The sequence below is a fragment of the Rhinopithecus roxellana genome, chromosome 10 (genome assembly GCF_007565055.1).
Source record: "Rhinopithecus roxellana isolate Shanxi Qingling chromosome 10, ASM756505v1, whole genome shotgun sequence".
In the NCBI taxonomy this organism is placed as follows: Eukaryota; Metazoa; Chordata; class Mammalia; order Primates; family Cercopithecidae; genus Rhinopithecus; species Rhinopithecus roxellana.
In genome coordinates, this window is record NC_044558.1 from 7,477,341 (window position 1) to 7,499,873 (window position 22,533).

The 22,533-nt window shown below is 54.3% G+C and overlaps 1 protein-coding gene and 1 pseudogene across 10 annotated transcripts; one reads left to right on the forward strand and one right to left on the reverse strand.

The window, feature by feature from the left end:
- Positions 1-1,572: 1,572 nt before the first annotated feature.
- On the forward strand, positions 1,573-19,146 carry WASHC1 (WASH complex subunit 1). 9 transcript variants are annotated; one of them, XM_010376045.2, is made up of 11 exons: positions 1,573-2,262; positions 6,586-6,739; positions 15,096-15,207; positions 15,413-15,559; positions 15,737-15,873; positions 16,121-16,256; positions 16,434-16,635; positions 16,724-16,888; positions 17,575-17,727; positions 18,460-18,528; positions 18,669-19,146. In XM_010376045.2, exons 2-11 carry the CDS (start codon positions 6,591-6,593, stop codon positions 18,800-18,802), a joined length of 1,404 nt encoding a protein of 467 aa, XP_010374347.1. In that variant the 5' UTR covers positions 1,573-2,262; positions 6,586-6,590; the 3' UTR covers positions 18,803-19,146. The 9 variants fall into 9 exon arrangements, 8 of the variants coding, with proteins under 8 accessions (XP_010374347.1, XP_030795100.1, XP_030795101.1 ...); XM_030939237.1 differs by lacking the exon at positions 1,573-2,262 and adding an exon at positions 3,335-3,352; XM_030939235.1 differs by lacking the exon at positions 1,573-2,262 and adding an exon at positions 3,400-4,856.
- Positions 19,095-20,947, reverse strand: LOC115899981 (annotated as a pseudogene). Its single transcript, XR_004059625.1, has 2 exons — positions 20,826-20,947; positions 19,095-20,285 (listed from the first exon to the last, which is right to left on the reverse strand). The product of XR_004059625.1 is annotated as an ATP-dependent DNA helicase DDX11-like (transcript).
- Positions 20,948-22,533: the final 1,586 nt, after the last annotated feature.

Consider the following 22,533-nt stretch of genomic DNA (forward strand, 5'->3'; position numbering starts at 1 on the left):
CCCACCTCAGCCTCCCATGTAGCTGGGTCTACAAGTGTGTGACACCATGCCTGGCTATTTTATTTTTGTAGAGATGGAATCTTACAATATTGCCCAGGCTGATCTCAAACTCCTGGGCTCAAGCAATCCTCCTGCGTCAGCCTACCAAAGTGCTGGGATTACAGGCAAGAGCCACTATGCCCAGCCAGATTACAGAATACTTTGACATCCTTTCTCTGTAGCCCTCAAAAGGAGACAAGGCAAGCACAATTAAATCCCATTACAAATGGGGTGACTGAAGCTCCATTCATGGCTTGCCCAGGGTCACACAAAGAATGAATGGCAGAGCCCTGAGCCTGTGTGCTTCCCTCTGTGCCAGGCTGCTTTACCCGGGCATGGGTGCACCTTGAGCATGGGACATTTCTCCTTTGTTGTGTCCTGAGTACCTTAAGGCACTCAAATATTGCTCAGGTGGAGTGAGGGGAAAATGCTTTCAGGTTGTATTAGTCAAAACAAAATACCACACATTGGGTGACTTTAAAATCATACATTTATCCCTCACAGTTCTGAGGCTTGGAAGTCCAAGTTCAAGATGGCAGTTGGATGGGTTCCTGGTGAGGGCTCTCTTCCTGGTTTGCAGACAGCCACCTTCTCTTTGCATCCTCACTTGGTGGGAAAAGACAGAGGAGAGAGAGAGAGAGAGAGAGAGAGAGAGAGAAATCAGAGAGCGAGAGGGAGAGAGTGAGACAGAGAGACAATGCTCTCTTTTCTTACCAGATCTATAATGAGGGCCCTACCCCACAACCTCATCTAACCGTAATTACCTACCAAAGGCCCATCTCCACATACCATCACATTAGGCGTTAGGGTTTCAACATAAGAATTTGGGGAAGACATAAACATTCTGTCTACAACAGGAGTGGAGATCCGTCTCTTCCTTACCTCTGGTAAGGGGACCACACGCTGCAGACAGTGAGACAGTGGCATGTTCTGTTACAATTGGATCCAACTCCCCCAGAAGAGGGGGCAGGGAAGGCGGACAAAACTGGGACAGGGAGAGAGTATTAGGAAGAGAGGAGGGTGGCCAGAGGTAGCAAATAAAATATAAAATGCTTAATTTTGAATCTCAGATAAACAACGAATAATATTTTTTAGCATAAGTATGTTCCAAACTAAGCTTGGGACATATTTATGCTAAGAAATTCTTCGTTGTTTATCTAAAATTCAAACTAACTGGGCATCCTGTTTTAATCTGGCCACCCTAAAAGGCAAGGGCCAAAAATGCCGGAGTCAAGCCAACGGATTCCAGGAGGGACGACTGCTGGACTTTGGACTGATGCTCTTTATACATGCTTAACTGTTTTAAAAAAGCCTCTTTTCTTTCTTTTTACCAGCTTTTCACTAGCTTTTTAAAAACTGTGGTAAAACATACATAACCTAAAATTCACCGTCTAAACCATTTTTAAGCATGCAGTTCGGTGGGATTAAGTAGATTCACACTGTTGTGCCGCCATCACCGCCATTCATTTCCACCACTCCTCCATCACCCCAGCCTGAAACTCGACCCATTGAACACAAGCTGCCCGGCTCCGCCTTGCTTCCCCATTCCTGGCGACCACTGCTCTGTCTCTATGAATTTTGACTATTCTAGGCACCTCACAAAAGTGGACTCATACGGATATCTGTACTTCTGCGTCTGGCTTCTCTATTTAATTCTTAAAGGGGGGTGGGAACTAAGCAGATCACAAGGGAGCTGCCCACAGAGGTAAAGACAAGGTGAGGTATGCTGAGAGAGGCAGGAAAGAAGGTCAAGGTGTAGGGCTGGAGGGCAGGGGCGGGCCCTGGGCCTGGGCTGGGGATCCTGCCCCGGGGCGCACCCAGGCTGAGGGATGCCCGGAGGAGCCGAGGCTGGCGGACGGCTTGACCCTGAGCTTGAAGGGAAGGCAGCGAGGGGACAAAGGACGGAGGCCTAGGAAGAGGGTCTGCAGAGCAGAAAGCACGGGTAAGGGCGGCCTGGCGCTCTAAGACAACAGATGGGAGCTGTGTGCACGTCGGGAGCTCGGAGTGCGCGTGAGTTCCGTGCCCAGGCCCACGACTCGGCCCGCCAGGCCAGTGCTCCGGGTCGACGGGGTCCGGGAGCCGCGCTTGGGGAGGGCGCAGCGCAGGGTGAACGGCGGCGTTAGGACCCGGGGGCGCGGGCGGGCTGCGGCCGGCGGGGCTAGGACCCAGCGGCTCCGGCGAAGCGGAAGCGGCGGCGGGAGCTTCCGGGAGGGTGTCGCGTAGGTGAGGAGGCGTCGGGGCGGCGGGAAGTGGGGTCGTGTGGGCATAGCCGGGCGAAGTTGGGGACCGGGAGGGGCTGGAGGGAGGCGGAGGGGAGGCCCAGGACCCTTCCTGGCCGAGAAGCCTGCGCCAAGGTTATGTCACGCGGCCGCGGCACGGTGCTCGGCTCCACTGCGGACGCCGCCGCTGGGCCCCGACCGCCCGGGAGGTGTCTGGGACTCGCCCCGGAGCCTCCTCCCTGGAGCCGCGCCCTGCACCCTGCCTTGCCCGGCCCTAGCAGTGAAGCCAAGGCCTGTGGGGCGCAGGGACCCGGGCTCTGCGGGGTCCCAGTTCCGCCTCCCCACTCCTGCGCCTTCCCGCCCGGGCCGGACTCTGGGAAGCCTCGTGCGGCTGCTCCGCAGCTGCCGCCCGCCCGGAGCGCCTGGGCCCTCCTAGGGGATCCCACTTCTCTGACACCGCGTTGGGTTCCCGGGGCCTACAGCGAGGCCTGTAACTCGGGGAGAGACCCTGGAGCGGGGTGTGGGAGAACGGTTTGCAGGAAGGGCTCCGAGCACTCCGAAATTATAAACCGTGGTCCCAAAGAGGCGTGCGGTGTTTGCATTTTCCTGGGAGTGCGCAGTTTACACTACATTCTGTAAAGCCGTGCTGTCCACTAGAAATATTGTGCGATACACATGTACAAGTTTTGTCGCTTAAAAAGAATTTGAAAAAAACTTGATGAACATGGCATAGATGCAAGAAAAACACCGTTATTATAGAATACGCATTCATGGAATGCATTGAAGAGTTGTTAACAAGATGGATAGGCAGGAAATATCGCAGACCTAAAATGAGTTGCAACTACCTACTGTGGAACTGAGGAGCTAAGGTTTCTTATTATTAAACTCCCTGATAGAAGACGACTTTTGATAAAATTTTTCTTTTTGCCCCAACAAAATCAAGTGTGTGGTGAAGACAAACAGTTGGGGTGATGTATACTAAAATAAAGAAAGTGCTGACCACACACTAGGGGCTGGTTAGTGTTAGATTCCCTTGTTCTTCCCTCTGTCAGAAACAGATCTAATTTAGGTTTATATAAAGACAAAGTATCAAGGTAAGGTGACTTACAGTTGGTAGTACTAACAAAGTTTTTGAACTAAGATTTGCATTATTAATGCATAAAAACAAAACATCAATAAATAACAAAAAGCTTGGAATTCAGACAACAGATCCAAGTCTGGGCTTTATCTCAAGCTAGTGTTTTGGTGTTGAAACAAATGTTATTTGGTCTTTCTAACCCCGTTTTCTTATCTAAAATTGGGGATGATGATAAATTCACTGATAAGAGTTAAATGAGATTCTTGAGGAGTCAGAATGGTTCTAACATATGTAGGTATTATTAGCAGTCATATTGCAGCATAAGAAAATACCGTCTGCTGAATGAGGGACAGTAAAAGTTACCTACATGATCATCATTTAAAAGCTACCAGATATAGGAAGAAGGGGCCATAAAATGGTAACGTTATGATGATTCATTTTGATGCTTAGGTCAGAGTCCGTTCTAGGATATCTCCTGCCCAAAAAGAGCAGAGACTCGTTTCTTTGGCATCACAGGACACTGAGTGAGAGGACAGAAAAAGAAAAATATTTAAGTCACATATGTGATGTCTAAAAGTAAAAGGAAACAGATGAAATGAGTAATATATTTTTAAATCCAGTATATCCCAAATATGGTTATTTTAGCATGTAATCAATATAAAATAATAAGAGATTTTACATTCTTTTTTTCTAGTCTTTGAAATTTGGTGCGTATTTTACACTTATGGCACATCTCAGTTCGGACTATCCACTTTTCAAGTGCTCAGTGGCTGCATGTGCCTGGTGGCTACCATGTTGGACAGCACAGGTGTAAAGCATTTCATTCCTGCCAGAGGTTCAAATTCCTAGCTTTAATTTTGAGTGTTTTTAACAAAGTGGCCTCTGTTTATCATTCTTTCTTCTAGTACTTCCCCGAGGATGATTGTACCCTCAGCACTCAAGACCACTTGCTGTTCCCTTACACACTTTTTGTTCAAGCTGTTTCTTTTACCTGGAATGCTGTCTTTGCACCTTCTTCCTGGACCTGGTTCACTCTTGTTGCCCAGGCTGGAGTGCAGTGGTGCGATCTCAGCTCACTGCAACCTCCACCTCCCCAGTTCAAGTGATTCTCCTTCTTCAGCCTCCCGAGTAGCTGGGATTACAGGCATGCACCACCACGCCCGGCTACTTTTGTAATTTTAGTAGAGACGGAGTTTCACCATGTTGCTCAGACTGGTCTCGAACTCCCGACCTCAGGTGATCTGCCTGCCTTAGCCTCCTAAGGTGCTGGAATTACAGGCGTAAGCCACTACGCCCAGCCGAGAGGCACACATTCTGCCAGGAGCTTTTTCCTGACTCCCCTGACTCCCGAAGGGATTTGTCACTCCTTAGCTTTGTACTCATGGCTGAATTAGAGTGAATTTAATTTGAGTTTAGTTGTTTTTGAGACTATCTCCCTGGCTAGTGTAGTGTGTTATTTGTCTTTGTTGTGATCATGGCCTGCACCAAATAGATGATCAGCAGATGTTTGCAAACAGAAGGTAAACCACTCATCAGGTGTATTCGGTCCTATTCTTGAATGGGCTTGCTGCTTCCCTTTTGAGGAGATTTGTGTATGTACTCTTTTCTCACGCATGTGTGCGAGCAAACACGCATACACTAACAAGGAATTCATCTGAAGATGTGCACAGGAAATATCTTGCATCTTTATCCCCTTTGTGATCTTACCTATGGGAGAACTGAGGCACAGAAATAAGTTAGGACAGCCTAACTTTGTATTGCATCAGTATAAATACAAAGAAGGGGAGGGAGGAACATTCTTGAAAGAGGTGTTGTGGTCTCAGAGGGTTAGGCTTTTCAGTTGGCTGGGTATCAGCTGACCATGCTTTAGTTATTTGATTGGAGGAAAAATAAGTGGGAGGTGAGGAGTAACTCCTGGGCCCTGATGAGTATTCAAGGCAAGTACAGATCTGGAAAGCCTGTATGCAAAGGAGGAACTCACTGCTGGAGAAAATGTGAAGAGCAGGATGGTCATCGCAGATCATGAAAAGTGCTGGCCTGAGGAGGGCAGAAGGAAGGGCTGGGGAAGCCAGCAGGGGGAGCAAAGGAGTAGGCTCCAGCTGGGTAAAGATGTTGGTGTGGTACATTATGTGAAATACACAAATTATTGGAATAGCCACGTCTCAGCCATGCTAGTTCTCAGTCTGGAGAATGGGAAATGGAAAGGATCAGATTCAGAGACTGCAACTTAAACTCAAGGTCACAGCATTTTAAACCCAAGTGAAACCTCCTAGGCCCTTCATGCCACACTCATCCATCCCTACCTACTTGTATTGCAACCAAGGGCCCCACTGTAGTGCCTAGGAGAGCAGGTCTAGGGCACAGTGCCAGGCCTGATTAATGTCTTCCTTACCATTTTCCAGCGAGGGGCTGTGATTAGGCCTATTTATAGGGGCCTGGTCTCTTAATATGCTGCCTGGCACATCTCTTGCCAATCAAATCAGTGCCGTCTGCAGTGTGATTGCTGCTTTAGTGGCACCAGGGAGAGGAGTTAATTAAACCCAGTATAAATAGACTCTGCCCTCACTTTGCAATTCCAGAGGTGTTTTTCCTTCTGTCCTCCACCCCTGCATGCACCTCTTTCCTCTTGGAAAGGCTAAGCTCTAGCCTGGGTGAGGAGGGCTGGACACTTCTATACCTGGAGAGTCACTAGCTACTGCCCAGTCTGTTTCAGGAGCAGGCCTCAAATTCCTCAGGGGTTAAAGTGGGAAGAACCCGTGTGTGCACATTTTTTGTGCTTTTCCAGAACTGGGTACCATTTGGCAGTTGTTCAGGCAATCTCCCCCATTACTCCATTTCTACTCCTCTTTCTAGCCTCTTTTTTCCTCTGCAACCAAGGTTTCTTTCTTATTTATCCAAGGTAGGGAGCTGAACTGAGATAACGTATGGAAAGGGTGCCTGGCAGGCACCAAGCACCTTGTGGGGGGTCAGAAATGTTGCACCTTCTCTGAACTCCATTGACCCTACAAATTCCCTAGTCCCTGGTCCTGCCCTTTCCCTCCCTCATTCACTCAACAGGCATCAGCAGAGTCCCATCTATGTGCTCCTGGCCTCCCACCAAATGCTGTGTCCTCTCCTCCCCTATCTGTGCAGGCTGAAGCTATGTGCATGGCTGGGATGAGGGCTGTGTTGTCTCAACACCACCCCGCCCTGTGGTGGGTGAGTGCGGGTGGACGTGGGTGGCTCTGATGCTCCGGCTCCCGTCCACAGGCACCATGACTCCTGTGAGGACGCAGCACTCCCTGGCAGGTCAGACCTATGCCGTGCCCCTCATCCAGCCCGACCTGCGGCGAGAGGAGGCCGTCCAGCAGATGGCGGATGCCCTGCAGTACCTGCAGAAGGTCTCTGGAGACATCTTCAGCAGGTGGGTGCTGCCATCCACCCCCACCTGATCAGAGGGCCATTCCCATCCTGGGCAATCCCAGCAACGCACCGTCTGGGAGCAGCCCCCTTGGGGACTCCTGGTCCTGGGGAACCCATCTGGCTTCCCTATGTGGGAGGGGCCTAAGTGAGAGCCCAACTTGGAAGGTTTTGCTCCTGGGAGTCTGAGAGCTCACTCCCTTCCACCCCACTTAGCCTCCTGGTTTCCTGTGGTGGCTCTGCCCTCGCAACTTATGCTTTTGCTCCCATTGGAGGGCCTATTCCTTCACTTTTTCTTGCAGCCAGCAAATATTTACCCAATAGTGCTTGAGTGCACGGCATTGTGGGAATCTCTATATATCCAGCCATGGATGAGGCAACACCTCTCCAACTGGAGCGCACATTCTGGCAGGAGAGAAAGACCTAAGTAACCAATGCATGATTCGTTCTTAATAACCGTTGTGACAAGGTCTATTGATAATATTTTGTAATCACTAATATTCATATAACGTAAACCATGCACCACCATTGATTTGAGTGCATTTAACTCACACTTTATGAGCAGGCACTGCTGTCATCTCTATTTTATAGATGAGGAAACTGAGGCACAGAAAGGCTGAGAGTCCTGGCCAAGTGACAGAGCCAGGATTCAAAGCCGTAGATCATGGCCCCGGGTTCTGTGGGTTATTACCGCATCTGTTAGGGGGAGATGGGGTGCTGCAAGGCTCATCATGGGAGGCCTGGCTTGGTCTTGGGTCAGGGAAGGCGGATGTGAGGAAATGACATTTATGGTAAAGTCTGAGGGTTGAGTGGGTAGGTCAGGAAGAACATGCCAGAAAGAAGCACATGAACTACAGCTTTGAGGTGAAGGACCTAAAAGGAAGCCAGCATGGCTGGAGCACGGAGTGGCCATTGAGGGAGCCGAGCTGGAGGGGTGCGGCTTCTTGTATCGGCAGCGCTGACCTGGCACAGTCGTTGGGCTCCAGTGACTTCACTCAGTGTTTATCTAACATGAGTGAGTGAATGGTTTTTGCTCTTTCTTGGCAAAGGTCCCGGGGGTTGTTTTATACACAGGTTTTGTCTTTGGCCATAAGCAGCCTGAAATGAGGCTTGGTCTCCTTCCCAGGGTCCCACACCGTGCCTCACGTGGTAGACCCCAGTGGGAAGTATGTGACTGCCTGACTCAGGTCCCTCTCATGGTCCACGTCACCCCTGCTTTGCCCCTTCCCTGGTTGTCACCAGACCTGGAGCCCCTGCTCCTTCACTTTGCAGCCTCCTCTTCTGTCACCAGCTGGGAACCCACCTCTTCCTGAAAGTTGTCCCCGCCCCCCGCCCGCTGACTCACTGGCTTGCCCCAAACTTGTCAAGAATGTCCCTGTAACCAGGGGCCATGCACTGAAGTGGCTGAGGGGTCACCTTGGAGCTGATGCCTTGGCTCAGATCCGGCTACCCTGTTTGCTTCCCCTGTAACCTTGGGCAACTCAACCCCTCTAAGCCTCAGTGTTCTCATTTGTGAAGTTGTGGTAATAATGGTAGCTTCCTGGTAGAATTATTGTAAAGATTAAATTAATGAAAACATGCAAAGGAATGGAACAGTGCCTGGCACCTAGGAAGCCTTCAGAAAATGCTGGCTCTTCCCTGTTGGTAATCTTGACCCGTACACTGCCTTTGGTCACCATCCATGAACCTACCACCAATAGTAACAGAAAGTGCCGGATGCACCTTTTGTGCTTATTGTTGTACTAAATGTGCCCAAGGGACGCCTAGGGAAGAGGATGCAGGTCTTTAAGAGCCATCAGCTCCGGATTATGGCCACCCCGTGTCCAGCACTTAGAATGGAGGCCAAAACCATCCCTCGGAAATTGTGTTTCCTTGCCAAGACGGGGACTGCATGGTTGCTCTTCTCTGAGGGCAGCCCTGGATTTTTGGCGTCTTTCCTTTCCCGTCCTGGTGTTTGGCACCTTGTAGGCAGTTGTGTGTCCCCTGCCCAGGGATGGGATGAGGAGAGGGCAGGAAGGCATTTCCTGGGTAGTGGAGTGCTGCGTTCATTGAGTGTGGGTTCTCCAAGCTGCTGGCACAGCCCAGGGAGGGGCGGATGCCTCTCAGGAGCCTTGGGCCTGAGTCCTGGCTCCCTCACTTGTGGGTTCCAGGTCACTGCATCTATCTCTCCACCATGTGCTCCACCTTGTGCTGGACCTTAGGAGACACCAATTATGTGGCTGACGCTGTGTCCTAGAGGCTAGAATGGGAACACATAGGGTGAGATTGATTGTTAATTGCTAGCATGAACCGCGTGGGCTTCTCAGGGTCTAGAGTGGAGAGAAATCAGTAAGAATTGGTGGCACACCTGTCAGAACTCCCCACACCAAGCTAAGCAAAAAGTAACCAATCAGTAGAGCAACCTTTGGAGTAAGGGCTAAAATGATGTTATCAGGGCCGGGTTTTGCTTTCCTTCCATGTCAGTTTGCTGCTTTGGGTCTGGCTGCATTCCCAGACAGGCTGTGCTCTCGTGGTGGAAAGGTGACATGACACAGGGTCAGTCCAGCAGGAAAGAATGCTCTCCCGTGTCCCCACTTCCTCCAGAAGGCACACTCACCCATCCCACCTGGCTTGGTCCTCGTGTCTGTCCCAGCATCCATTGTTGGGGCCAGGGGACTATGACACGCCACTTGGCTCAGACTGAGGAGCTCTGTGGGCAGCCCCACCTGAAGCTCTGGGACTAAGCCTGCGAGAGAGATGGAGTCCCCAAGGGAAATGGGGCCATTGCTTGAGTAAAAAGGAACTAGTTGCTGGAGAGGAAAACCACGTGCCTACTCCACCTAGGGCAGGCTCCTGGAGGATAGGGGCAGGGTAGGGAGGTGGGTGTGCAGGTTGCCCTGGTGGGGTCTAGAAATGGGGGCCGCAGGCTTGGCGAGAAGCCTCAGTGTGACTTGGAACGTGGTGTATGGTGGTCTGCGGGGAAGGCCGGCCTGCACAGTGGTGGGAGCGGGGTGCTTCTGCATGGGAAGCACAGATAGCGCTGCAGCTCCCAGGCACTCAGCTCTCAGGGCATGAGAGGCTGACTTCCCATGAGCCTGTGGGCCAGGCCTCTTTGAATGGTGCTGAGGGAGCTTTGCTTTGGTTCCTTTGTGTCCCCACCGTGCCATGGGAGGCTCCTGGCGGGGTGTGGGGCAAGGCAGTGAGTGAAGAGTTGGGATGAGTGAGTTAGGGCCCACGGAGTACTCAGGACGGGACTTCAGGTTTGATTCAGGAGTGTTAAGGAGCTGTGATTGGATTTTGAGCAGGGCAGGGCAGGGACAGAAGAGTTTGGGGAAGGTTTATCAGGCATCCGCCATGGAAGGGACAGGAAGGGAGAGAGAGTGGATGCCAGGGACACCCAGAAGCTGTTATTGTAGTCAGGATGTGACAGGGATAAGGCTACAGTTAGGGGACTTGCAAACAGGGAGGGCAGGGTGAGACATTCAGAAGAAACGACGACAGGAAATGGTGACAGATGGGGAACGAGGGGGAAGGAAAGGGAGAGTCAGTGATGACTGGCAGTGTAGTGGGGAGCACTGACACCTCCTCCTCCACTTGCCCCCTCCTGTGGCACTGGACAAGCATGTGAGCTTTTCATTTTTCATGGGCTTTTTTGGTGGGGATGTGACCAGCTTTGAATCTCTCCCCTTAAACATGCTCCTCCTGCTTAGAAACCTGCACAGAAGAGACAGGGACGGAGGATAGACTCTCTCCCCACCACCCCGTCTCAGGCCCCAGCACAGCCCGGCCTCTGGACTCACTGGTGTCGGTGCCCAGTGGCGCAGGCAGGTGAGCTCCTGGCAAGTTAACATTCCAGGCTGTGCTCTCTCCTCCTGCTCTGCTGCAGCTGGGAGTGTGCAGAGACTGGAGGGGATGACAAGCACCTCCCAGGCGCTCTTCAGCTGTGTCCTCCAGACCCTCCCTGCCCCCTCTTTCTGCCCCTCCATCTGCCCCCTCTTCACCTGGGAGAAGCCAGGCCCCCAAAATAGTGGGCCAGATATGTCACCTGCTTCCCATGGTGTAGAAGACAAGGCAGGAGGGAGTTGGGATGGCACGGGGAAGAGGAAGGAACAGACTATGTGTGGAAGTTTGGATGCTGTCATCTGCCATTGCCCGTCAGCCCCTGCCCAAGCTCTTCCCCCAAGAGGCAGTGCCACTGCCCAGCACCTTCCCCCTGGGAAGGGCGATTTTCTCTGCAAAGCTCTTGGTGCTTTCCTCCATCTCTTTCTTTTTCCTTTTCCCCACCTCTTCCTTTCTTCTCCCCTTCCTCCTTTCCCCTTTCCCCTGGTCCTCGCTTCCTCCATCCTTCCTTCTCCCCCGTTCTCTCTACTGATTGGCACCTGGTGGCCCCTAATGTTACACACTGCACTAGATGGCTGCATAATTACCAAGTCATTCTTAATTATCCCAGAGTGGAGAAGATAAAGGCGAAGGCAGGAGCCCAGGTTCAGGGTCCATTTCCCTGGGGTCATGACAGAGGCAGGGGAGGAGAAGCAGTGAATCTGGGTCAGGAGTGGGTGCTCCCTGCTTCTTCCTCCCCAGCAGCCTCTAGGGGGACTGGTGTGCTGATGGTGATGGGCCGTGATCAGCTCCTTCTTACTTTCACAGTAATCCTGTGATGTAGAAGGGACCATTCCTGTTTTTGAGTGGAAGAAGCTGAGGCAAAGACCAGTTAGTGACTTCCCCAGGGTCACACGGCTGCTAAACAGATGTGAAATCCAGGCCTGTGGGATGTGGTGGTTGTTGATATTCTTTTCTCACTTCCCCAGGAGCCCTGAGTCCCTTTGAGTGTGGATGTGTGTCGTCTGATTCGTCTTTGACTCCCGCGGCCCCAGCACTGTGCTTGACAGACGAGATGCGCTCAAGTTATTGAACAGTCATGGGTGGAGAGGGGAGAAGGAAAGCAGGGGTGGAGCGGGGAGCAGGAAAGCAAGGGATGCTTGGAGAGGGTCCCCTCCAGGGCAGCTAGAGGAAGACGGACCTTTAGTGAGACCACACGCAGAACAGGCTGGGCGAGCCACTTCCATCCCTGATATCCACAGAGGCAGCTTCCTCTGTAGTGCTGGGTGAGCGTGCCATAGGTACGGCTTCAGCACTGAGCTTGTTAACTGACCTACCTTGAAGTAGGCCACCAAGCCAAAGGTGTCTGGACCAGGAATGACAAACAAATGGCTCTCATGGCACCATCCCCCCACCCTTAGAGTGGACATTGTTCCATGGCCTGGCCCCAGTGAGGCCTACAGGCCTTCCCGACACAGCCTTCCAGACCATCCTGCTAGTCCATGGGGATAGCAGATACACTGCAAGCTTTCTGATCCTGAGTCTGCATTCATCCTCGGCACCATAGCCTGTGACCATAAGAGGATAGACTGTTGGGGGCTTTGTCAACAAGCACAAGTTCCTTAGTCTCATGGACTCTTGGCTAAGGAGAGACCCCCAGGATCATGTCTCCACCTCCACCTTATCCAGGATTCGCCCTTGGGGCACCCCTGGAAGGCGCTTGTGAGCTGGAACCTAATTGCTCTGCAAAGTGATGCAGTTGTTTATTAGAATTTTTTTTAAAACAGAACAGAGATCTGTTTCCTTGCAACTCTGCCCGCTATTCCTGATGTCAGTGTACTCACTTCTCCACCTGACAGCCCTTCTGATATTTTTGATATTCGAAGGGAATGATCATATTCTCAAAGTCTTCTGATCTTTAGTCAGAACATCCTTCAGTTATCTTCATGTGTCGGGAGTTTCTCACTCATCACCATCCTTATCACTCTCCCTGAGATGTTTGCTCATTTGTCACTTTCTGTTCAGCCAGCGGCTGTTACACATCAGGCCCCGTCCCAGGTGCTGGAGACATAGCAGTGAATGAGACAGACTTTGCAGGCTGCAGGCAAGTTCAGAGTCCTCTTACAGCGTGGATCTGGTTTAAAGAGATGTGACTGGCCCAGACTGGTGCCTGGCATGGATTCATTCATGATTCCAGGACTCTGTTTTCTGTGGTGCCTCTAAGAGAGTGCATGGTCCCTGCTGATTCAAAGAAGGATGAAGGGCAGAAGAGGAACGGGGAGCTGTGTGCCCTCAGATCGCATTGCCTTTTTATGCTGATTAATATGCTTTGAGCTCCTACTGAGCTTATAGTTAACAGAAGCTTCCAGGTCTTTCTTCACCTGAACTGTGTCTAAATCAAGTTCCCTCCACCTTCTATATTTATGCACTTGATTTTTAAAACCTAGATGTTGGGCTTCACATTTGTTCCTTGTAAATTTCATCTTGGTGATTGCAGTCTACCCTCTGGCCTTTAAAAATTATCTGAGCCTTGATTCGATCATGCCGACCAGTTTGCCCTTCCCCTATATGCTGGCCCCAGTTTTCTAACCGGGTGTTGAATGAACTGGATGGACTCTGCCAGGTCCCTCCGTGCAAGGCTGGAATCAGTCCATTGTGTAACTGTGCCCTTTGGGGCTGTGGTTCATTTGCCTCTGATTTTTCCTGTATGTTCTCTCCTCCAACCCCCAAAGCTCCATCTTGTCTACAAGATTTTGTTAGAAGCCGTCAAAATCCGTGCTGACTCAGGATGCACTGTGCTGCAAGTGTTCCCCGGGTACAGCAGGCTAATAACCCTGTTACAAAGAGAAACACTGTGCATTTTGAGCCATGCTGGCCCCTGGGACTCACCGCTGCCTTTTCTAAGTGCTAACAGATTCTCTGTTTAATAATCCATTCCAGAAATTTTCCAGGGCTCATTGTTGGGCTTGGTGTTTGCCTCTTTGAGTGATCAGCCCTTCTCTCCTCTGTGGGAGCACCAGGACAGAGCAGCCTTTGTCCCTCCCCAGTCTCAGTTCCTTCCCACTGCCCCTGTGGATCTCGAGTGCAGAGCTTATGCAACTTCTGAAGGTCGTGTCAACACCCAGGGGCAGAACGAGGCTGCCTTGGGAACTAGGGTAAATTAAAACAGCTTGTGCTGGAGGACCCTTAACAGCAGATGAAGGCCTCTCCCCAGCCAGAAAAGATGGAGCACACGCTGGGTGGTGGCCCCACTTTCTCACTGGAAGGAGATGGTGCTCTTCTTTTTTCTTTCTGAGTTGTGGCCACCTTCATACCAGTCTGTCATGGGACACTTAAGCTGCTTGGGTGCCTGCTGGTACTCCCAGCCCTGCCATGCCTGAGCGCCCTGCACACCAGGAGCCAGGAGTAATCAGGGCAGACTCATTAGGGCACGGGGACTCCTGGATTGTGAAATTGGCTCTCTGGGGGCCAAGGCCTTCTAAAGTTGGTGGAGGTGGCTTTGGCTTTTAGGGTCCAATTCTAGGCCATTCATTCCAACCTTTAGAGAAATCCCAGCATTCCCTAGCCCAGAGTCTGCAACCCCTCTACCACCCCACATCCTCCTCCTACCTTTCCTCATGAACCCCAGTTGTACCTCTGCCTTCTCATCCCTGTGCATCACACAGGCTCGCTCGTGCCAGGTGGATGCTGAGGCTGCTCTGAATGTGGAGTGTGGCCCTTGAGGGCAAGGGCTGGGTTCTTGGAGGTGGCGGAGCTACAGAGGCGACTGGGAGGAGGATGTTGTGTTACATACACATCAGAGTTAACTTTGCAGTGAGAGCGGCCTTGCTGTGGCCAAAGAACATGGAAAAGCATGAGTGGGGTTATGTGCCTCAAAGCACCAGGTATCTGGGCCTCGGGCACCGGGAGCCACAGGGATGTCTGGGGAAATGGCGTTCCAGGAGATGCAAGCACACAAGAATGCACTTGGCACGTCTGGGGAACAGCACGGCAGCTGGTATCACTGGCCCACCCACACCAGGGAGGATGGGAGCGGGTGAGGAGCGACACCACACAGAGCCCGTGGGCCGTGGTCGGGACTCAGGGTTTGCTCAGTGAGCCGTTCACTATGTGCAGGGGCAGTTCCCTGTCTGAATTTAGGTCCAGCCTTGCCAGTCCAGCCTCCAGTCTCGATTCCCCCTTTGCAGAGGCCACTTTGTCAGCTTCACGTGATCATGAGGGGTTGTGAAATGCTTGCCCCATCAGTAGCCGTGTGTGCACGTGTAAAGACCATCCTCGGTGTGCCCTAGATGCTGTCCTTCAGATAGCATGTCCAGGTGCCAGCACAGGGTCTGTCCCTGCTGAGAGTGCAGGGAACTCAGTACCGTCAGCTCCTCGACCCTGCAGGTCAGATGATCCTTGTAGAGGCCACCTGAATGGCACCAAGATGGGCCCTGGCAAGCAGGTGGCCCTGACTTAGGAGCCCTTGCCTGAAGGCCTGGCCTGGCAGGCCTGCTGTTAGGAGCAGGAGGTGTGCAGGGGGTGGGGAGCAGCCCCAGCCTCTGTGATCTTCTCCATGGCAGGATCTCCCAGCGGGTAGAGCAGAGCCGGAGCCAGGTGCAGGCCATTGGAGAGAAGGTCTCCTTGGCCCAGGCCAAGATTGAGAAGATCAAGGGCAGCAAGAAGGCCATCAAGGTAGCCCCCATGCCCCTGTGTCCTAAGGCTACTGGGCAGTCCCTCCATTTCCCCGTACCTCTGAGGCTGCCCAGTCTCTGCCTTGCTGCCCACCTGTACCTTGGACTTTCCTCCTGCCCAGGCTCCCAACCCCACCCTCTCCTGCCAAGCAATCCTAGCCCCCTGAGCCTCTTGGGGCCCCTCAGACTTGTCCCTGTGTCCACAGGTGTTCTCCAGTGCCAAGTACCCTGCTCCAGAGTGCCTGCAGGAATATGGCTCCATTTTCACAGGCGCCCAGGACCCTGGCCTGCAGAGACGCCCCCGCCACAGGATCCAGAGCAAGCACCGCCCCCTGGATGAGCAGGCCCTGCAGGTCTGCTGGCCATGCACATAACATAGCCCGGGTCACACCAGGAGGACTGGATACTGGGGAGGAGCCGGGGCCACCATAGGGTTCTGTCCCCCAGAGGAGGCTGACTGGGCTGGGGTGGCAGCTGATGAGGCCCAGCAGTAAATATTCACCACCCCTTGGCCATCCTGGCCCTCCCAGGAGAAGCTGAAGTACTTTCCTGTGTGTGTGAGCGCCAAGCCAGAGCCTGAGGATGACGCAGAAGAGGGACTTGGGGGTCTTCCCAGCAACATCAGCTCTGTCAGCTCCTTGCTGCTCTTCAACACCACCGAGAACCTGTATGGCCAGAAGGCAGGGCCGAGGGGTGTGGGCGGGAGGCCCGGCCTGGCTTAGTGGGGACCCAGGGCATCAGACACAGGTACAGCGCATAGGCCAGGAGCCAGGGGGTGACTGGGGTGGCTTGGCTTGGGACGCCTGGGACCCCACAGTGCACACTGTACCCCTGATGATGTGGAGAGGTAGGTCAGGAACATGGTCTCAGGACAGCACGTGTCAGCTTGCCTGACCTCCATGTCACCCCTGTAGGTACAAGAAGTATGTCTTCCTGGACCCCCTGGCTGGTGCTGTAACAAAGACCCATGTGATGCTGGGGGCAGAGACAGAGGAGAAGCTGTTTGATGCCCCCTTGTCCATCAGCAAGAGAGAGCAGCTGGAACAGCAGGTGGGAGGGGCGGGGCAGGGGTGGGGACAGGTGCAGTGGCCAGGGGCCCTGCCAGGGCTCCTCTCCAGGCAAGGCTGTTGAGCCCCTTATTCCACCCATGGGGGGTGCACACAAGGTCTTGTTGGCTGCCCCTGCAGGTCCCTGTCGCCACTCACGTGTCCCTACCTAATCTTGCAGGTCCCAGAGAACTACTTCTATGTGCCAGACCTGGGCCAGGTGCCTGAGATTGATGTGCCATCCTACCTGCCTGACCTGCCCGGCATTGCCAACGACCTCATGTACAGTGCCGACCTGGGCCCCGGCATTGCCCCCTCTGCCCCTGGCACCATTCCAGAACTGCCCACCTTCCACACTGAGGTAGCTGAGCCTCTCAAGACAGGTGAGCTGGGCTCTGGGATGAGGGCTGGGCTAGGGACCTCCCTGCTCACATACCTTCTTCCCTAGACACCCCACACTTTGTGTTTCAGACCTAGAAGATGGGGTACTAACAGCACCCCCACCACCTCCACCGCCCCCACCACCTCCCCCAGCTCCTGAGGTGCTGGCCAGTGCACCCCCACTCCCACCCTCAACCACGGCCCCTGTAGGCCAAGGCACCAGGCAGGACAACAGCAGCAGCGCGTCTCCTTCAGGTGGGAGCAGCTCTTTGAGGGCACCTCATTTCGGGTGTGCTCTGTGCACTCAGGTGGATTTTCTGCGGGTTTGTTCAGTGGTCAGAAATACTCGATTTTTTGAATAGTTTCCATTTCAAATATCTTGTTCTACTTGGTCCATGAAATAGTAGTTTTCAAGCTGTAGGGCTCTGGAATTCTCACCTCTAGGGCACAGGGAGTCTGAACAAGTGAGGCTCTGGGTTCCCCATTCCTAATTCCGCTACCTCCAAGAACCCAGCCCTTGCCCTCAAGGGCCAATGGAAAGAAGGGGTCTAATAACAAACTACAGCAACACATTTTTCAGTGTCACTGAAATTACAACATTTCAGCTTTACTGTTATATCTCCCAGTCTATCCCTAGCATCCAGAAGTGGCACAAAACCCCTCTACTGGCTCATGTGTGCCACTGAGACTGTCCAGCTCTGCAGGGTGGGGGCTAGGGAGGGAGCAGGGAGTGTCTGCACACAGGATGCCTGTGCTCAGGTGGTTGCAGAAGTCAGTGCCCAGGCCCTACACAGTCTCCAAAGGTCCAGCCTCCCCAACACGGGGCTCCTCGTTTGAGGGAAGGTGCCTTCCCTTCCAGCAGGCTCTTGGCACAATAAGCTTCCCCAGGCCTGCCTGAGCAGCCTTTTCTCCTTGCCCTGTTCCCCACCTCCCAACTCCAGTCCAGGGAGCTCCCAAGGAAGTGGTCGACCCCTCTGGTGGCCGGGCCACTCTGCTAGAGTCCATCCGCCAAGCTGGGGGCATCGGCAAGGCCAAACTGCGCAGCGTGAAGGAGCGAAAGCTGGAGAAGAAGAAGCAGAAGGAGCAGGAGCAAGGTGAGCGGGCCCTGGAGCCTGTGGTCGGAGGGCCTTGGGCAAGATTGCCTCCTCTCCTCCAGCCCTGAGTCCACTGGGTGTTTTCTGCCCACCCCCTGCCAGCCGGCCCCTGCTTCCCCTAGGGCATATGCTGGAAGCCCTGGACCGCCAACAGAGGTCCTCAGCCCTCCTGCCTGGGCCATGGCTCCTTCCTGGTTTGGGAGCCATAGTGGAGCTTTCCTCTCTAAGCGCACCCAGCTCAAAGTGACAAGGAGAATCTTCTTCGACTGCCGAGTGGTCCAAGGCAATGGTCAGCCCCCAGCCTCCTGAGATATTTTTAGAGACTGGACCTGAGGCCTCTTGAGGCCACTGATGATGCCTGCTGCGGACGCAGACACTGGTGTGATGCGGTGCCTGTGCGTATGGCACTGTGGTTTGGAGCTTGTACCCAGCGCTGCTTTTGCCTTGCTCTGTGACCCCAGGCAAGCTGCCTCGCCTCTCTGGGCCAGTTTCCCCATCCGTCAGTGCTGCACACCCTGGTCCTGTCCCTGAGGTGGCTGGGAGAGTGCTTCGCAGACATAACCACTTTCTCATTTGTGCCCGGTGCTGGGTCAGGGATAGACTGAGGCTCCCAGCTAACTGGGAAGCACAGTGGCCTTGGAGGGCTGGGGAGTGTCCCAGGGGTGGGAACAGGGAGCCGGGGGTCGCCTGTGACTGAACTCTTCACCCCAGTCTATGGCTTTCCCGTTGCAGTGAGAGCCACGAGCCAAGGTGGGGACCTGATGTCGGATCTCTTCAACAAGCTGGTCATGAGGCGCAAGGGTAGGAGGCAGGGCCGCTGCCTGCCCTGGGCTGGCCCATTGTAATTCTTTCCTGCCTTTTTCTTCCTGTATTTAAGTCTCTGGGGGCTGGGGGAACCAGGGTTTCCTGCCAACCACCCTCACTCAGCCTTTTCCCTCCAGGCATCTCTGGGAAAGGACCCGGGGCTGGTGAGGGGCCTGGAGGAGCCTTTGCCCGCGTGTCAGACTCAATCCCTCCTCTGCCACCACCGCAGCAGCCACAGGCAGAGGAGGACGAGGACGACTGGGAATCCTAGGGGGCTCCATGACACCTTCCTCCCCCAGACCCAGACTTGGGCTGTTGCTCTGACATGGACACAGCCAAGACAAGCCGCTCAGACCTGCTTCCCTGGGAGCGGGGGGTGATGGAACCAGCACTGTGCGGAGACCACCTGCAAGGAGTGGAAGGCTGGCCTGAGGCCACACGGCTGGGGCGGGGGCTTCTGTCTGCCTGTGCTCCACGGGGGGCGGCTCCACCCAGCCTGCACCAGTGTGTTCTCTTCTCTAAAGAGGCTTCCAGAGAAAGCAGCACACAAATCAATAAGGAACTGAGCTGAAACCAACAGTGTGCTTTTAATAAAGGACCTCTAGCTGTGCAGGATGCAAACGTCTGGGGGTCAGTGACTTTCCTCCTGCCCCTGTTGGTCCCTAGGCAATGGGGGCAGAAGATCCCAGCTGACCCGTTTCTCTGGGGTCAGAGGGAGGAGAGAGGTGCAGTCAGCAGGGGCAGCTGTTGCAGGTGGGAGGAATAGTCTCCCACAGAAAAAAGCTTTCAGTGACAGACATGGGGTCTCTAAAAATAGTCATGCTGAGAGCCTAATGGCCCTTGGCACCATGGCTGGTGTTGGAGTAGAAGGTGTCTTGGAGTTGGCTCAAGTAGTTGAGAAGGAGGGAGGTGCCATTGACTTGGAGGAACTGGCACCAAGCCAGGGAGATACAAATCCAGGCAGGGCTGTGGGGCGGGTTAGGGAGCAGGGCTGCGGGAGTGACTCAGGAAGAAGGTGGGGGAAGTGGCAAGCCCCCCGGGCGGGAGCCCTGTGGCCCTGCGGATCTTTCTAAATTGAGACGGGAGGGTGAATAGTCCAGGGCAGCTAACTTTAGTTATCATAGAAATGGCAGAAGCAGATGCATCTGCTCCATCTCGCCTCTAAGAAGGTGGGCAGGACAGAAATGGCAGCCTCCTGCAGAGGCCCAGTGAGAAGCCCGGCCCTCGGCCATGCGGGTTGAAAGACAGATGTGATTCCACAGAGGGGAGCTGCCCTGGGAAGGCCTCAAGGATAGCCCAGACCCGCCATTTCTTCGGGGTTCCCTTGCTTTCTCCAGTGGGCACTAATGCTTGTGTCTGCGTCCTGGCAGCACTCGACTCCACACTCTGCTGGGTTTCACCTTTGTAGCGGGATCCCTGCAGACCAGGCCCATGACGAACAGTCTCCAGTGGGCAGAGCAAAGAAGGCACAGCACCAGGCAGTGGTGCAGTTGCCTGTCAGGAAGAGGCCGACTTCTGGTGAAACTGGGCAGACAGAAGGCAGTGAGAAATGCCATCTTGGGGTAGTGGAGGCTCTCGGGAAAGGAAAAGGCAGGACTGAACTTCCACACAGCAGCAATGGCAGAACCAAAGGTGGCATTGACCTGCACGAGGGCTCAGATCCAGGCTGGCAGCTTGGCCAGGACGGGGCCGGGTGTGTCACTGGTCCAGGAACACTATGCTGGCAGAATCCCTTTGGTGCCTGATGGCCCTGCCTTCGTGGGAACGGAGGCTCAGGCTTTGAGTCACAGCTGCCTCCCCAGCAGCACATTTCCATGTCATCTTCCTCCCCTTCCTCAGCCTCAGGTGGGAGACAGGGCAGGCAGCCCCCCTTTCCTCTTCTCCCCTTCTCCAACCCCCGTCTGTCCACCCAGCCGGAGGCAGCCAGGCTTGCCTATGGACCAGTTGGCAGCCTTCATGCACAGGTTCTCCACCAGAGCCTTTCTTGGGGGCTCCTGGCTGGGGCTTTGAACTGGGGAGTGCAGGGGATGACCCATGCGGACTGTTTCCTGCTTGTAGCTCTCCCTGGGAAAAGACTGCCAGGCCTTGAGCCAGACCAGGAGGCTTCGTCGGCCACCGCAAGCAGCAGGGGCCACCGCAAGCAGCAGGGGTCACCGCAAGCAGCAGGGGCCAGATGACATCACAGAAGATCAAAAGGGTGTGCAGGGGCCTCCAAGCCTCCCAAGGAGACGGGAGACACCTGCCCAGCGGGGAAGTCCTGGCTGTGTCTGCCCTAGGGGCGACGCCACTCCCACTCACCGTCCAGTCTCCTCTCACCCTCTGCAACACTGGGGACGCTCACAAGAGTGTGAGCCAAGTAGGCCATCCTCTCCTGCAGCTCTGGAGACCTGATGTTGGGGAAGGGCATGCCCACCATCACCACACACCTGGGGTGAGACAGGAGCCTGGGGCCGGTGGACTTCAGGAGCTCCTGGGTCGTCACCCACACGTCACCAGCTGCTCCATTCTACCATTTCCTCAGCCCTCTTGGCTGTGCCTGCTCCTCCCCTCTCTGTACCTACCACCTGGAGAGGGCTTGTTCAGCGCAGAGATCCCATCTAGGCCAATGGATTGGGTCCTGCTACAGCGATGGCCAACCTGATTTTCCACCTGCTCTCCCAGGGCCAAACGCAGAGCTGCTGAGCCCCTCCCTCCAGCTGGCTGGTCTGAGCAGTCACAGCCCGGCCTTGGGCTCTGATGGCAGCAGATGGCAAGTAGGGGTTCAGCTGCTGGAGTGAGGGCCAGTTGCGTATCACAGCCAAGGAGATGAGCAGAAGCACTACTTACTGGCCTGGATTGTCAGAGAAGTTGATCCCTTCACTCATCGTTCCTCCAGTCACAGAGAGGAGCAGGGCCTCCGTCACTCGGCCTGTCTCCTAGCCAGTGCCCCAGAGGTGCTGAGCCAAAGCTTGGATGTCTGTCACAGCATTTCCAGCTGCCGCCCCACCCAGGTCTCAGGCCCAAGCCTCAGAGTTATGCCCGCACCTGAATGCACCCGGAATACGACAGTGGCACCTGCTCCACCTGTTGTGAGCTCTCAGGTTTATGGAATATGTGGAGGCAGAGGACATCTCCCAGAGGTGGGTTCAGGGTGCTGTGTCTGGGATCTGCTGGTGGCTTTGTGTTTCCTGGCTGGAGGACTGGAGAGCCTTGCAGCCAGGGGCTTTGGGGAAATCCTCTGTAGTCAGGGACTGGGACCGGTGGGGATGACGAGCTAGAAGCCTGTCCTGACTCGAGCACAAGAGCTCCCAGGAGGACTCAGTGGCACTGTCCTTATGAGTAGGAGGGCCAGCTGACGGGCCACTCACCTTTCTGGTGGCCAGGCGGCCCAGCAGGCTGCCTTTCTCCCAGTGGGCATGGACCTGGTGCAGGTACTTGTAGGATGGGAAGAAACAGACCAACTCTCCAGGAACCACACTGCACAGGTTACAGAGGAGGCCACCCACCTTGTCCATCTAAGGAAGGAAGAGAGGGAGCCCCCATGGAGCAAACCCTCAGCCACCCTACAAATGGTGTCTTAACCTTGAGGCTCAAAACTGAGGAGAGAGACCCATGGCATGACTGCAGCTGGGGGGAGGACTTGGCTGCCCTGGGTGGGAACCCCAGGTGGAAGGTGCCACCTCCCACCAAACACAGCTGCTGCTGCTGACTGTGCCTTTCTGACACATGTCACCTCACTAGTGTCCCAGGGTGCCTTCCTATTGCCCCGGCACTGAGTCCTCCCTTCTTCACTCCAGGGTCCTGATGGGCTACGCAATGACAGGTACTGCACACCCGGGCACGCCACAGGAGATGCCCCCAAGTCCCTCATCCTTGCCTGCAGCAGGAGAGGACATAACTAAAGAGCAAAAGAGCCAAAGGGAACGAGCAGCTTTCTCATGCGTGGCATCCTCAGGGGATGCCTGGCGGTTTTAAGAAAATGTAGCAGCCTTAGGGTTGAGGGGTGGGGAAGCTCAGACTTTC

Excerpts from the sequence above, each read along its gene's own strand:
- WASHC1 (XM_030939235.1), top strand. The coding sequence starts at position 4,829 with ATGATCAGCAGATGTTTGCAAACAGAAG. Across the intron at positions 15,560-15,736 it reads TGGATGAGCAGGCCCTGCAG|GAGAAGCTGAAGTACTTTCC; the intron begins GTCTGCTGGCCA and ends TGGCCCTCCCAG. Across the intron at positions 17,728-18,459 it reads GCAGAAGGAGCAGGAGCAAG|TGAGAGCCACGAGCCAAGGT; the intron begins GTGAGCGGGCCC and ends TTCCCGTTGCAG.